Here is a 15,842-nt window from a genome sequence, read left to right as displayed (position 1 = left end):
TCTGGAGCATCCCTGTGTGTTTGTATGTTTGTGTGCTGAGCACTACATTTCTATGCAGTTGGTTTCCTTTGTAATCCTACATAATGGATGCTTTTTTGGAATTACCTATCTCTATACCCACACATATAGACACACGGTATTCCCCCAATATAGGTATAATTATTTAACTCCCTATGAATGTGGATCTCTGTGTTTCCATATTACTAGTCTCCTTGTAATCCTAGAGGTTGGTTGCTTTTTGGAACACAGGCTCGCTGTCTGTCTGTCTTTCTATCTGTCTCGTAACATGAACACACACACACAAATATATGTGTGAGGATGTGCCTCTTTTTCTATACAGTGGGCTTCCTTTGTACCGCGACGTGTTTTAGGCTTTAAAACCGTGCGACAGAGCAGGGGTCAGTGGCCAGGCTGCCCTAGCCCGCGGGGTCCCCCCGGGGGGCGCTTGTCCCAGAGCTGGGGCTCCTGCCAGACTCTTGTGGCACCAGCAGTTTTTTTCGATAACTCTTAGTATCCTATTAAGTAGGAGAGAGAGAGAGAGAGAGAGAGAGAGAGAGAGAGAGAGAGAGAGAAAAGCGGTGTGTGTGTGTGTGTGTGTGTGTGTGTGTGTGTACGGGATTAGTTCGGCGACCTCGGCTGGGGGAGGGGAAAGAGGAGGAGAGGAGAAGGCGGGGGACCGGGATCCCGAGGTGGGAAGGAGCAGGGAGGGTGGAGAAAGTCGGGGCCCGGGCTGAGGTTGAGCCTGGGCGCCCGCGCTCCTGCCTCCCTTGCGTATTCGCCCGTCGTGCTCTTGCTGGGCAGGCCTGGCCCCGGCGGGCCCATGAATCAGCCGGGCAGCCCTCGCGGAGAGGCCGGGGCGGTAGCGGTAGCGGCAGCGGCAGCAACAGCAGGAGCAACTCTTGATTAAAAAAAAAAAAAAAAAAAAAAAAAAAAAAAAAAAAAAAGCCCTGGCGAGTGAGCCAGAAAACATGGCTGAAGCGGGGCCGGGGTTCCTGGAGCAGCTCAAGTCCTGCATCGTGTGGTCTTGGACCTATCTCTGGACCGTGTGGTTCTTCATCATGCTCTTCCTTGTCTACATCCTGCGGGTGCCTCTGAAAATCAACGACAACCTGAGCACAGGTAGGAAGGAGGCGGGAGTCCCGAGTCCCGGGCCCCACTCGCCAAAGTTCCTGCAACTCGTGCTGGGGCCCTGGCTCCCGCCGCCCGCCTGTCCCCCTTGTCCCTGCGGGCCGCCTCATGGGCTGGGGTGGGGGTAGAGGGTAGAGGAGAGCGACCTTGAGCTTAGAGGGGGGTAGGGGGTGCTTGGGGATCTACCAGAGGGGGTGGGGTGGGGGCTTCTGGCGAAGCTTGGTAATGAGCATCGCGGCGGCTCCCCCCGGGTCCTACCGCCTGCGGGTCTCCGGCGCCCACGCGGGTGATGGCCGCGTGGGGTTCCCCGGAGCTTGGGACTGCCCCGGGGTGGCCTTTCCCAACTTCATCTGTAGCCTCTGGTTAAGAGAAGCTGTTGGCAAGGAGTACTGTGCGAGGGCCCGTGGTCAGGGAATGGCGAGGGAGTGGGGATCGCGGGAGCCACGTACGTATGGGAGAGTTAGGAGCCTTTGGGTTTCTGCTCCCCCGGGTCCAGCACCCGAAGGTGTCAGGACTCAAGCGCCCCTAAGGAACCCCCTTTGCCCCCCGCATATGCCATCCCCCCTGAGCGTGCATGCAGCAGCAGCTAGGACCAAGAGTTTGCAACTTTCCCTGGGGAGGGAGAAGGAGATCCGTTCATTGGAGGGGGAATCATCCCAGCCGATTTTCCCTTTCCACCCCTCGGGCCCAGCACATGCCCTACCTACCCAAGCTGCGTGCAGCCACTTCCAAGTGTTTGCCACTTTCCGCTGGGAAGGAGGCTGGTGGGAGGTGATTCGGGGAAAAGGGAATCATCCCAGCTTTTCCTTCCCTTCCGCACCCCCCCAACCCCCAATTTATTCGGGTTGGTCCTGGAGCATCCAGACACTTTGATAAAATACCTGTCCCCTCTCCCAAAGCTGCTAAGTGAACCCCCTCTCCCACTTTATCTCCGCCTAATCTTTCTCCTACTTTGCCCCTTTCAAATTCAAAAGGGAACAGAAGAGCGGGCAAAATAAGTCGCCTTTGCCTAGGCTCCACCACCTACTTGGCCCGCTGTCAGAAAGTTGTGGCTTGACACTCGCTGGTGTGGTGCCCGGTTGTTGTGTTGCCACAGGAGACTGTGGGGGTGAAGATGGGCTTATTGAGGCACGGGAGGAGAGAACCGTGCCCAGCCAAGCCGACTAGACCCCAGGGAGAAGGGAGTCTGGGTGGGCCTGCTCTGCCGGCTTGGGAGCAGGACCGCTTGCCCCCACTTGTAGAGTTTTGCGGGGTGGGTGTAAGGAAATGGCCATGTCCACCTCGAAGGTCCGTGTGTGTGAATGTGAGTCGCTGTGAGCCAGAGCGCCTGAAGTTTGTTTTCTGCTAACTCCCTTTCGACCTTTAAATCAGAGACCGCTGAATGGGTTGGTGGATTTCTAACTCTGTTTTGACAAAGTTCCTCAGTTGCTTTTCATCGAGTTAGGGAGTATGAATGAAGCAACAGATCTCTAAAGCAGATGGAGAAGGAACAAAAATAAAGACAGGAAATCTGGAATTTACAGGGCTCTTACTGGGAATTTTAAAGAAATTTCTAACTTTCTCTCCTCCACTTCCTTCAGCAGAATATAAGGCATTTGTTATTAGTGTCCAGACTTTCTTTTTTTAATTTTTTTTAAGAGCAGACCTGTGATTTCATTGGTAGAGGGAAATCTTGAAGAGGAAACTCCCTCTATCACTGAGGATCAGCCACAGCTCTGCAATTTGCATGGAGTCTTTAAGAGCTGACTGAATTTGAGTCTGGAGCATAAACAAATGTAGTCACCCCATGGAGGAAAGAAATGTGTCCTAATGTCAAATCTCAGGGTTTGCCATGGTAGAAGAAAATGGAAAATTATCTAGCCAGCCAGTCCTCCAAAACACAGCAACAGAAACATCCTGCAGATGCCTCACACACCAAAAAATGAGATGCATTTTAGAAAGTGGTGAAAAATTTGGCTTGTAATGTACTGTAGTTTTCCATCCCCACTAGTTCTTTTTTTTTTTTTTTAACAAGTTCTCTATTGATTACTAGCAGTCTGAGAATTCTGAGAATCCTATACAACATGTGGATTTTTTTTTTTTATAATTGAATGATCTGTGAACTGGTGGGGCCAAGACATATATTTCTGTGTGTTATATTAAACCCCTTTATTTAAAAAAAAAACAAACCTCCTTTAAAATAGTTGTTTTGGTCCTAAATATGTAGTGTACTTAAATTATTTTGTTTGCTACTTTATGCGAACTTGGAATGTAAGCTCCTTGAAGACAGGAATGGCTTTACTTTGGCATTTGTAGCCAGAGAAGTTAGCAGTGTGTCTAGCACAGTGATGGGCAAACTTTTTAAAGAGGGGGCCAAAGGAAAGGAAATGTTCATCTGTCAGTTTATTTCTAAGGCAACTCTTTCGAAGTTTCATTGTATCCTACTCATTGTATTCGTCAGATTAGGAATAATGTCACCTGGTTGATAGAACATTTCAGGGGGTTGCATCAGTCCCGCAGACTGTAGTTTGCCCATCACTGGTCTAGCACATATTAGATGTATAATTTAAAAAATCCCTTACTTTCTGACTTAGTATCAATTCTGTATATTGGTTCCAAGGCAGTATGGGCTAGGCAATGGGGGTTAAGTGACTTGCTCAGGGTCACACAGCTAGGAAGTGTCTGAGGTCAGATTTGAACCCAGGACCTTCTGGTCTCTAGGCCTGGCTCTCAATCCACTGAGCCACCCAACTGCCCTATTTTTCTAATAACTAAAAAACTGTTTTTACTGAATAGCTCTGGCAGTTTGTGTGTGGATTTTTCCCATCTTGGAATGACAAGGACTAGAATAGAAACCAAGGTGGGGAGTACTTATTTGTCCCTGAGGCTGCAACAATTTAACACAGATTAGTTTCACCTGTGTTTAGAAGCAGGTATTTGAGGTGAAAAGATAGGGACAGAGAGAAATTGAGTTCCCCTGGCATTTCTCAACAAAACAAAAATGATTTGAAAATAAGTTTTCTTCCACCATTCCTTGAAACTATATCTTAGGAGAATTGGTTGAAGGAATTGGAGAGGATTAGCTTGAAGAATCCAGAAGGGATGGGAACATACTGTTTTCAAATATTTGAAGGAATATGCTAAAAGAAAGCTGTTTTCTTCTTACAAAGGGTAGGACCAAGAGTGGAAGTTACTGGAAGGCTGATTTCAGTCTAATACATGAACATGCATTTAATAAGCACCTCCTGTGTGCTCCTATAGGTATTGTGCTAGACTTTGGAATAAATTGTTTTTTTAATAATAAGGTTGTTCAGTTGAGATAGAGACTGGGGTTTGTGATCCCAGCTTTGCCATTTAGTATGATCTTGGGTGAATAATTTAATGCTTTGTCATCTGTACAATGAATTTAAACCAGATGATCTTTCAGGCCTAGCTCTAGTGATCATATACTGAGATATCTGCAAAGGGTCAAATAACTTCTAAGGATGCTTCTATTTTTTGAGATTTAAATTAGTCTATCTCATTATAATTTTATTTTTTTATGAGTGCTTTGGGAAGCACTGAGACCATTTATTTTTTTTACCTAAATTAAAATGAGAAAATAGTGAGAAAACTGCCAAAAATGTGTTTCAAATTTAATTTTTTCCAACTTTTTTCTTTTTTTTGAAAAGGTCTCTAAGTTCAAGCGATTGATTCCAAAGGCTCAGTTCCAAAGGACAAATGTCAAAGGATCTATTAGCTTTCTGAGACAGTAACTATCTCCTTATTCTTGAAAAAGCTGCTATGGGAAGAGATAGAAATCCCTTCCCCATTTCTTTTCAACATGGGTAATTTTACTGTTTACAATTCCCCTGGTGGTTGTTCTTTTCCTGTGACAGAGAAGGCCAATATTCCCCTGAGAGCCTGTTCTCTTCTGAGATCTATTTCTAGGGGGAGAGGAGTGACCCCTGTATGCAGGCCTCTTTGGGAGACTGAGAACATTATCTCTACTTGGCTTTTCCAAGCACTGTCTGGCTGAGAAGGAAATCATCTGAGCTTGTCTAGGACTGCTTCAAACAGGACCAATTCTGCTATTTCTAGGTGATAAAAAAATATGCAAAAAAATGTCACTTTTTCTTGAAAGTCTCCCTGGCATAGTGCCAATAGTGTTCCTTTTTGGTTTATATACCTTGCCATTTTGGAATCCGGCATTCTTACATTTCTAGATCAAATTTTATAGCAAAAAATGTAACCTTTACATTTTTTAACACCTTTATGCAATTTTAATTGTTTCTTCATAGAAATGGCAGCACTTATTTGAAGGAAGGTGTTGGTCTGTGCCATACTATCTTCCAGTTTTCCCAGCAGTTTTTGTCAGTCAGTTCTTCCTCCAGAAGCTTAGATCTTTGGATTTGTCACACATTAGGTTACTAATAGGATCATTTACGATTTCCTGTTGAGTGCTTCATCTATTCCATTGGTCTACCACTCTTTTTCTTTTTCTTAGCCAGCATCAGGTTGTTTTGATAATTGGTACTATATCATATAGGTTGTGATCCAGTACAACTAAACCATCTTCCTTCATTTTTTTTCATTAATTCCCATGATGTTCCAGGTCTTTTGTCCTTCCAGGTGTATTTTGTTATTACATTTTTTCCAGCTTTATGAAACAATTTTTGGTAGCTTAATTGATATGGCACTGAATAAGTAAATTAATTTAGGTAAAATAGGACTTTTTATTATATTGGTTTGGCTTATCCATGAGTGATTTTTAATATTTTTCCAATTGTTTATATTTGACTTCATTTAAAAAGTGTTTTTGTGGTTTGCATCACATACTTGATGACTTTGTCTTAGAAGGTAGAATCCCAGGCATTTTATATTATCTATGGTTATTTTAAATGAAATTTCTCTATCTCTCCCAAGCTGTTGGGCTTTAGTGGTTGTATAAAGAAAGGTTGATGATTTATGTGGGTTTATTGTATATCCTACAACTTTGCTAAAGTTAGTAATTTTTTCAATTAGTTTTTTGGTGGATTCTCTAGATACACCATCATATCACCTTGCAAAGGTTGATAGTTTTATTTCCTCATTGCCTGTTTCTTCTTCTCTTATTGCTATAGTTGAACATTTCTGGTACAGTATTGAATAGTAGTAGCAATAATAGCCATCCTTGTTTCACTCATAGAAATGACAGTACTGATTTGGGGAAAATTAGAGAATATATTGAAAGTTAAGAGTCTCACTGCTTTTTTATATTAGTTTTATTGTATTTGTTATTATGTATTGTTTATTAATATGTTATATTATTTGTATATTATTATATATGTGTGTACGCTTAATGTTTATTTATTTATTACTCTTATTTGAGTTATTCTTCTTTTCCTCTTCCCTACCTCCTTTAAGGAATTGATGTATTTTTATTGAACTGACCTAATGCCAATTAAAGTAGAGAGGTTAAAAATGGGAAAAGTCCCAGCATCCCTTGCTTTAGACTATACAGAGATAACTCTGTTGCAGGGGCTCCTGAACCTTGCAATGAAAAATGAGCTAAAAAGAAGGGTGTGTGGGGGGAAAGGCCAATAGAATACAAAGGTCAGCTTTCATACTTCAGCTTTGATGTTAAACACTACAGCATGTGTTTAGGCTTGTGGCATACTGGGTCTTTGCTTAGATGGAGAATGGTGGTTAATATGATTTTATGTTTTATTGAAAATACAGTAGACTAAGCTTTTAACAAGATTAAAAAAAATGCCAACCATTTTATTATGTCGTATTTTTTCCAAAGACAGTAGCCCAGAGGTCAACTTTATATCATATAGAAAACTAATTGTAGGTAAGAAGACTCAAATAGGAGTTTGTTTAATAAGAAAAATAATAGAGTAGTATTGGCTCTGAAAAACCAGTGATATAACTAACTTCATACTACTGTTGTTTAGGTGGTAGTCTTTTTTTATCACTATCTGGAGGGTTGTAATGGCTGATCATATGATCATTTATATAATTAAATTATAAAAATAAGTTAAATGCAATTTGAAAAAAATTATGATTTTTTAATACTAAATGACAAATAATTTTCTAGGTCTTGAAATACATTTTTGGAAACAAGTCTCCAGAGTTGGGGAGGTATGCTAGTAGTTTATACACTGAACTTATTATTATCATTATCAAATGGGGTTATGGGACTTGCCCAGGGTCACACAGCTGTAAGTATCCGAGGCCAGATTTGAACTCAGGTCTTCTTGACTCCAGACCCAGGGTCCCCTCCCCTGTGCCACCTAGCTGCCCTTGGCACATAGGTGCTATACACATACTTATTCCCTTTCCCTTTCACTAAAGAAATTTGGCAAAAAATATTATACATTTCTCATATTTCTGGTAAGGGTATATATATATATCTGTCTAGCTACATATCTCTGAATGTCTGTCAGTCTGTATAGGTATCTATCCTTCTATCTATGTGACTATTAGTCTATTTATCTGTCAGTCTATCTATCTATCTGTTTAAGTGTCTGTCTAGATATCTATTTGTCTTTCTGTCTATACACACATGCAAGTTCCCTTCTTTTGCCTAGAATGGGAAGGAGGAATTCCAGGATGGTCTTTTTTTTTTTTTTTTTTTTCCTTTTTTAGATGAACTTTAAGCATGATTACCACAGAGGTTTCATGCCTTTGGAGAATGTGGTCCCTTTTGGCAGGGCTGGTCAGTGTGCATCCCTGCCCTTACCAGGTAGTCTGTGAATTGTCAGTCTGAACCAGTACTCTGGCATCTACAAAGAAATTCATTTGGGGTCCAGGCTACTTTAATAACAAAGAGCCATATCTGACTATTAGGCTGCTCAGCATCAAGTCAGTGTTCCATTTCTTGCCATTTGGGGTAGAAGACTACTCAAAGTTTGTTAAACTAAATCTTGGTTCAAAGGGCTCGTTTCTGCTGTATTCAATAGCAAACATTTATTGAGCATCTCATCTGTGCAAATCACTGTGCAAGGCACTTTTATTGATGGGAGGCCCTCCAGCTCAGGATCTCTAGGAACATATTGAAAAATGTTCTGGTACAGACAGCAACGTGGCTCACTCATAGAGAGCCAGACCTAGAGACCAGAGGTCCTGGATTCAAGTTTAGTTTCAGGCATTTCCTAGCCGTGTAACCCTGGGCAAATAACCCCCACTGCGCTTACCACTCTTAGGTCTTGGAACCCGTGCATAGGAAGGAAGGAGAGTGTATATGTGTGTGTGTGTGTCACACACACACACACACACATATATATGCATATATATACATATATTTGCATCAAAGAAATAAACGTTTTGATATTTCTAGGCTAAGTGAGCTCCTGCCATGATCCTGACCCCCTGTGCCCTAGCCATGGCTGGTGGAGACATTCATGCCCCAGCAACTAATTTATGCGGAGTTAAATGAAGGAAGTCGATGTACTCGATCTTTTTTTTTTTTAAACTTAATCTTTTTTTAAGGTCCGTTTGCCAGACTAGGACTAGTTTTACCAGTTTCCATCATCCTATAATCCACCTTTTATAAACATGAGGAAGGACAGCAGTCTGACTTCTCAGTATTTCTGGCGTCCATCCCCAGCTCTGGCCCCGCCACCACTTCATAAACTGATGTGTTCACGACCCGGGACAGCCTCCAGCTTCCACCCGCTTCTCACCCGCTTCTCACCCACCTCCCAGACCTTCAGAGACTCCCGAATGAGGTGGGAGCTTCTTTGCGAGGCCATCTGCAGCCACGACAGTGAATAAACCGATGGTTTATCAAGTCACTTAGAAAGTCATTCCAACCCAAGCTGTGACGGAAGGAAGGAAAGAAACCCTTCGCTCCCCGCACACTGGCCCGCCCCACGTGCCGGGCTTCGCGCTTTCCTCCTTCCGGTTCTCTAGGAAAGGGACCTCTCTGAGGAGTTTTGCCGCCTCATTTGTGAAGTGATTTGGGGGCTCTTCCTGACATTTCCTTTACAGGGGAGGAATCTTTTTCTGCAACAAGAACATAGCGTTTGTCTAGAGGGCTTCTCAGAGTCGTGGCTCCCAGGACCCTTTGAGGTACATCATTCACAGATTATCATCCCTATTTTGTAGCTCAGCATCCTGGGGCACAGCCGGGTAAGTGACTGGCACTGGGTAATGGGACTTTGGAGGGGCAGAACTGGAACTACAACTTAGCTCTTCTTCAAAGAAGGCCTCCTCTTCACTGTCTTTCAAGCAGAGTGGAGTCCATTTTGAATATCATTTTTCATTCATTCACTCATTTGGCAGATATTAATTATATAGAAAGTATTGTGCTGGGAGGCCCTAGAGGGGATGAAAAGTTAAATAAGACTGTGGCATCCACTTTTAGGAGCATACAGTATAATTGGGGAAATAGATTGACAATCAATATAAAATTGTGAAAGAGAAACACATTTAAAGTTTTGTGTGATTATTAGATTTTAAATTCCTTGAGGGTGTCCACTAAGTCTCACTTATTCTTGTATTTTTCGTGGTGCCTAGTACCATGCTTTGAATGTATTTAGGGCCTAATAAATGTTTGAGTGAAAAATCAAATTGATTTCCTGGAAGGAAGAGGGAATTTCTTACCAGAGAAAAATTGGGAAGATCATTTCAAATTAGGTTTTGAGGAGTGAGCAGAATTTTAGTGTATAAAAATGGCATGGAGTTTTGAGGGCTTATAGGTTGGGGTGAATATCTCCGAATGGGGGAAGTAAAAACCATCCACATGGCTTTATTGATAGCCTGAATTTTTAACAGGTTGTTGTAGAATCAGAAGGAAGCTTTTTTTTTTTTTTAAAAGAGAAAAGAACTAATTTGTTTGATGAGACTTTTAACTTAGGCCTCTAGGATGTTAGTAATCTTCAATGTTAGTGATCTCATGGGCTCTACAGTTATGAGTCTAGTTGATTCCTAGGATGCCTCTTGTGGTCCAACATTGAAAGCCAGTGAGATGGCCAATTTCAGAGGAAAGATTTAGAACTGGAAAATGTTGCATAGCAGTAGTAGCTATGGACAAAACAAAACTCAGCTTACTTTGAAGTTCATATTTTCCTTTTTGCTAAAAAGTTTTAATTACTGTCTCTATGAGGGCTTTTCAGACATAGCCATGTCTCTTCTGTTATATTGGAGTCAATATAAAGGTACTCATATCAATTCATTTTAAAGCCAATATCCTTGGAATTTATTCTCTTCCATAAAGCAGTGATGTCTATTTTTTTGTTACCATTTATTTTTATTTTAATATACAATATAATATGTAACATAACATATTATTTATTATAAATATGTAATCAATTCTAATAAATATACTTATCCAAGAGAAACAAATTTTTGTATTGTTTCTAAAAATCTGTTTCATTCTTTTTTTCTTCCTTTCTCCCACCCTTCACCCTCCCCAAGAAGGCAGGTAATATGACAGAGGTTATACATATGTTATCACATAATATATATCTCCCTGTTTATCATGTTGTGAGACAAGACACATATTGCTTACACTAGAGAAATATTCATGGAGAAAGTAAAGTGAAGAATGGTATGTTTCAGTCTACATTTGGAGAATGCATTTGCATTGTCATCATCTGCTCCTTCTTTGTAGTGGATAGCCTCTTTTTGTCATGAGTCTCTTGGAGTTATCCTGGATCCTTTCCTTGTTGCTAATAGTTAAGTCATTCATAGTTCATCATTATACATTATTCTTGTTACAACATTCTCCTGCTTCTGCTTACTTCACTTTGCATCACTTCATCTAAGTTTGGCCAGGTTTTTTTGGGATCATCTCATTTGTCATTTATTTTGGCACAATAATATTACTTTATAAGTATGTACTGCAACTTGTTCAGCCATTTTGCAATTGATGGACTTCCTTTTGGTTTCTAGTTCTTTGCCACCACAAAAAGAACTGCTATGAATAATTTAGAACACATAGTTTCTTTTTCTGATTCCTTGGTGATCTTAGGAAATAAACCTAATAGTGGTACAACTGGGTCAAAAGGAATACAATTTTATAACTCAGAGTATATAATTCCAGATTTCTCTATCATATATTGATGTCTATTTTTAAAAATTAAAATTCTGTATCAGTGCAATATTACAGAGTTGGATACTGAAAAGATAACTATGATTTATAGCATCAGAAGATGCTATTGTTTTTACAACTCATTAACCAAGATAAATAAACTTACTGGTCAAGTACTGGGAATTTCTGATCCTTGGAGAGATAACTTGTTCTGCCATTCACATTTTGACTCTAAATCATGTTTTTTATTACTTGTGTTTGCAATATCCTAGAGTTTTATGCACCCAGATATTTTTAAAAATCTCAATTTAAATTTATTTTTGGACCCACGGTAACATTTTGGCTAGGGTATTTCCTGAGTCCTTAGTCTTACCTCTCCAACCTAGCTTTTAAGCTGCTTATGGGCAAGAACAGTGCAGTGAGCTAGAAAGAGCCCTGGACCAAAAGAAGATCTGTAAGTCCTTCCTCTAAGTCAGTCAGTCAGTCAGTCAGTCAGCCAACTCATGGTTATTAAGTACTTTATGGTGCAAGTAGTGGTCTTAGCCCTGAACATACAAAGGAAGGCCAAAGCCGATTCCTGCCCTGTACGAGCTCATAGTCTGCAGTGGTTCCCAAACTTTTTTGGCCTACCGCCCCCTTTCCAGAAAAAAATATTACTTAGCCCCCTGGAAATTAATTTTTTAAAAATTTTAATTAATTAAAAAATTTAATTAATAGGAAAGATAAATGCACCTGTGGTCATCACCACATCCCTGGATCGCTGCAGCACCCACCAGGGGGTGGTAGCACCCACTTTGGGAATCACTGGATGGAAGAGAGAGCATGCTAACAGCTATGGACAAACAAAATACCCCAGGATAATTTGGGGTAATCTGAGAGGGAAGAAAGTAAAATTTTAAGGTTTCTTGTAGAAGGTGAGACTTGAGACTTGAAGGAAATCAGAGAAGCTCAGAGGCAGAGTTGAGGAGGGGAGAGCATTCCATCTGTGTGGGGCAGCCAGCTAGAGGAAACTGTGTCTCTAGCTTGGTGAACATGATTTTATCTTTTTAGGCCTTTGGATCTTTATGTGTAAAATGAAAGTATTGACCTAGATGCCATCAGCAGACATATATGTTCCAGCTCTGCCGTTCTATAGTTCTTACTCAGATTCCCATTTTCAAATGGGGAAAATTTCACAAAATTTCCTCTAAGTTTGCTGTTGAGAACTTAGGACCCATTTTCCTCATAAAACCATGTGTATAAATAGTGCAGTCACATTTGGAGTGAAAAAAGAGGGGAGAGTATAAACAATAATAGTAATTAAAAGTCAGGAAACCTATAAAATGGTTTAGAAGCTTATCATGAGCAGTTGAAGAAAAAATTTCTTGGTTGGAAAAGGCTAAAGATTGATAGAAGACTTTTCATCACTTTTAAGGACCCCAGACTGCTGGGCCTGGAGTCAGACTTGAATTTAAATCTGGCCTGAGACCCTTTTTAGCTGTGTGACCCTGAGCAAGTCACTTAACACAGTTCATCTTTTTCCTTATCTGTAAAATGAGCTGGAAAAAGAAATTTCAAGCCACTCCAGTATTTTTGATGAGAAAATCCTAAATGGGGTCACAAACAACAACAAAAAACAGTGCTCCATAGCAGATTAGGAATTAGAACAGAATCTCTTAGTTCTCATCCAGCCCCAAGTTTCCATTTTACAGATCAGGAAATTGAGGGTCTTAGAAATTACTTAACTTTTTTGCTCTGCCACACTACCCTTCTCTGTTATTATTTTCTTAAAAAATTTTATCTGATTTTTTTAGTCTTTAAAACCTATAATTTCTTTGGTAAAGAAATTCTTCCCTAGCAGTTTCCTATACCAGTGAAATTGTAAGACAGCAAAAAAAAAAAAAAATGACTGGGGAAAAAGGGAAATAACATGGAGGAAGAAGGAAGTAATAGGGGATTTACATAATTTTAAATTGATGTTTGGAATTATGGGTTCTTTGAGGACAAAGATGGTTTCGCTTTTATCTTTAGATCTCTACTATTTATAATAATGTCTGGCACAGGTGTGTGTTTTTGTTTTTTTTTTACAAATGTGTTTTATAAATAATTGTTGACTGAAAAACATAAGTAGAATTCCCAGGATTCCCTACTCTTCCAGAAATCTCCAAGTAGTATAAAAAATTAGTTATGGGGGTATTTTTATAAATCTTGTAAGCTTCTCAGACAGTTGTAATCAAGATTAAGATGTGCTTTCTTCCTCAGGTAGGTTTGATTGATATAAAGATGAGTTTGTTGACTTTTCCCAATAAAGCTCTTTGAGTTCTCTGAAAGGAAAACATAACAATGATCACAATTGCTGACCTTCCAATTTGCAAAGTGCTTTACTTACATTATAATCACAACCATTATTTTGAGTAAAACAGCTCTGTATGACCTTGTTGATTGAATATTACTATTAACCATAACTCATGCTGTGTCAAGCTACTACTAGGCCTATAGGGCATTAAAATCTTTCACCAACAAGCCCAATTAAATTAAAGGCTTTATTTTATTTTAGCTGTGGTTGTGGCAGTAGTCTGCTTCATTGTGGCAACGAAGATCTTCAGCAAAATAAAGTTGATGTTTATTTGAAGACATTTTTCTATTTTTATTTTTCAGGAAAGTATAAATGGATTCATTTGTAAGTAGGTTTTGTAGTATAACAATTAAGTTTTGGGTCCTGTATTGATCTAAACTTCAGCAGAGTATTTTGGACTGCCTTCCACCTTTCACAAATATGTGTACACAGCCTCAGGAAGTTTAAAAAAAAAAAAACCTTAACCTAAAACATTAAGGAAATCTTTGAGGTTCATGGACAAGGATCATTTGCTTTACTTTTGAATAATAACTATTTTAAGCACCATAGCTCAACCATAAGGATATCTCTGCTATGAGCAAGGTAATTTAAATGTGAACTGAAGACATTTTAAAAAATGTTAAAGGCTTTTTATGGTGAGTAGTTTTGTCTAGATTTTTATCAGACTTAGAATTTTATCATCATTGTTGAGGGTAATGACATTTCATTCTATTATCCTTTTAGAATTGATTATTTGAAAATTCTTTAGATTATTCTTTGTGTAGTTTTTTTTTTTTGCCAAGATCTCTTGCTACTAGGGAGATTGACATTTATTCCCTTCCAGATTTTATCTATTATGTTTATTTGATAGGTGTAATTTTTAATGGAGATGGGGAAAAGTATTGGAATGTAATTCGTTAACAGCTGTGATTTGACTATTGCCTTTCCCAAAAGTATATGTTGGTAAATAATGAGTTATAGAAGAAGAAACTTGTTATTTGCTTTGTATTTTTTTTTAGAAAAAAACTGTGATGTACATCAATATTTTTAATTAAATAGAAATGAACAGTATGTTGTCAAGAAAAGACTATGGTTTGTTGAGTTGAGGCATAAATTATTTAAGATTAGTTTAGAAGGGGGCAGCTGGATAGTTCAGTGGATTGAGAGCCAGGCCTAGAGATGGGAGGTCCTAGGTTCAGATCTGGCCTCAGACACTTCCCAGTTGTGTGACCCTGGGCAAGTCACTTAACACCCATTGCCTAGCCCTCTCCACTCTTCTGCCTTGGAACCAATACATAGTATACATACATACATAGTTTTTTTGTTCAGATAATGAATATTTTAAGAAAGTGAATTTTTCAGAATTAACAAGATCATTACCTTAATTTTTTATAGAACATGAGTAGTAGAATTATAATGAGAGAAATTTTGGGGAGTCCAGACCTATGATTTTAGTGATGTGGGGTACTGCTGGTAAGGAAACTCTCTTTGTCACTGAAGATCTTAAACTGTTCTGCACTTTATAGTCAGAGGGCCATACTGCTTGTCAGAGGCTAAACTTGAACTCAGATTTTCCTCCTTCTGATCCTGACTCTCTCCACTATACCAGGATGCTTCTCTGAGATAACTAGGAACTTATCAATATTTAATAATTTCCCCTTTTTTTGTTTTTTTCTCTAGACCTGAGAACTGAATTTCCATTTTCATTTGGTGAAAAGTTAGAGGATATAATAAAAACTAGCATGAAAATATAATTGAAGATTGGGGGAAAAACTGTTTTTTTAAATTTAAATATTTATTAATAATAATTTTTAACATGGTTACATGATTCATGCTCCTACTTTCCCCTTCACCCCCCGCACTCCCCCCACCCATGGCCGACACACATTTCCACTGGTTTTGTCATGTGTCCTTGATCAAGACCTATTTCCAAATTGTTGGTGGTTGCATTGGTGTGGTAGTTTCGAGTCCACATCCCCAATCATGTCCGCCCTGACCCATGCATTCAAGTAGTTGTTTTTCTTATATGTTTCCTCTCCTGCAGTCCTTCCTCTGAATGTGGGTAGCGTCTTTACCATAAATCCCTCAGAATTGTCCTGGGTCATTGTATTGCTGCTGGTACAGAAGTCCATTACATTCGATTTTACCACAGTATATCAGTCTCTGTGTACAATGTTCTTCTGGCTCTGCTCCTTTCACTCTGCATCAGTTCTTGGAGGTCTCTCCAGTTCGCCTGGAACTCCTCCAGTTTATTATTCCTTTTAGCACAATAGTATTCCATCACCAGCATATACCACAGTTTGTTCAGCCATTCCCCAATTGAAGGACATACCCTCCTTTTCCAGTTTGTTGCCACCACAAAAAGCACAGCTATGAATATTTTCGTACAAGTCTGTTTATCTATGATCTCTTTGGGGTACA

General features: G+C 39.7%; 1 protein-coding gene across 2 annotated transcripts in view; it reads left to right on the top strand.

Moving 5' to 3' along the window:
- Positions 1-680: 680 nt before the first annotated feature.
- ST7 (suppression of tumorigenicity 7) overlaps positions 681-15,842 on the top strand; it is a 330,306-nt gene continuing 315,144 nt past the window's right edge. For both annotated transcript variants that reach the window (XM_044679523.1, XM_044679522.1), the window contains exon 1: positions 681-1,119. In XM_044679523.1, the coding sequence (XP_044535458.1) occupies positions 969-1,119 (151 nt within the window). In that variant the 5' untranslated portion in view covers positions 681-968. The remainder of the gene's footprint in view (positions 1,120-15,842) is intronic.

The sequence above is a fragment of the Gracilinanus agilis genome, chromosome 5 (genome assembly GCF_016433145.1).
Source record: "Gracilinanus agilis isolate LMUSP501 chromosome 5, AgileGrace, whole genome shotgun sequence".
In the NCBI taxonomy this organism is placed as follows: domain Eukaryota; kingdom Metazoa; phylum Chordata; class Mammalia; order Didelphimorphia; family Didelphidae; genus Gracilinanus; species Gracilinanus agilis.
This window is presented reverse-complemented; position numbering and strand designations above follow the sequence as displayed.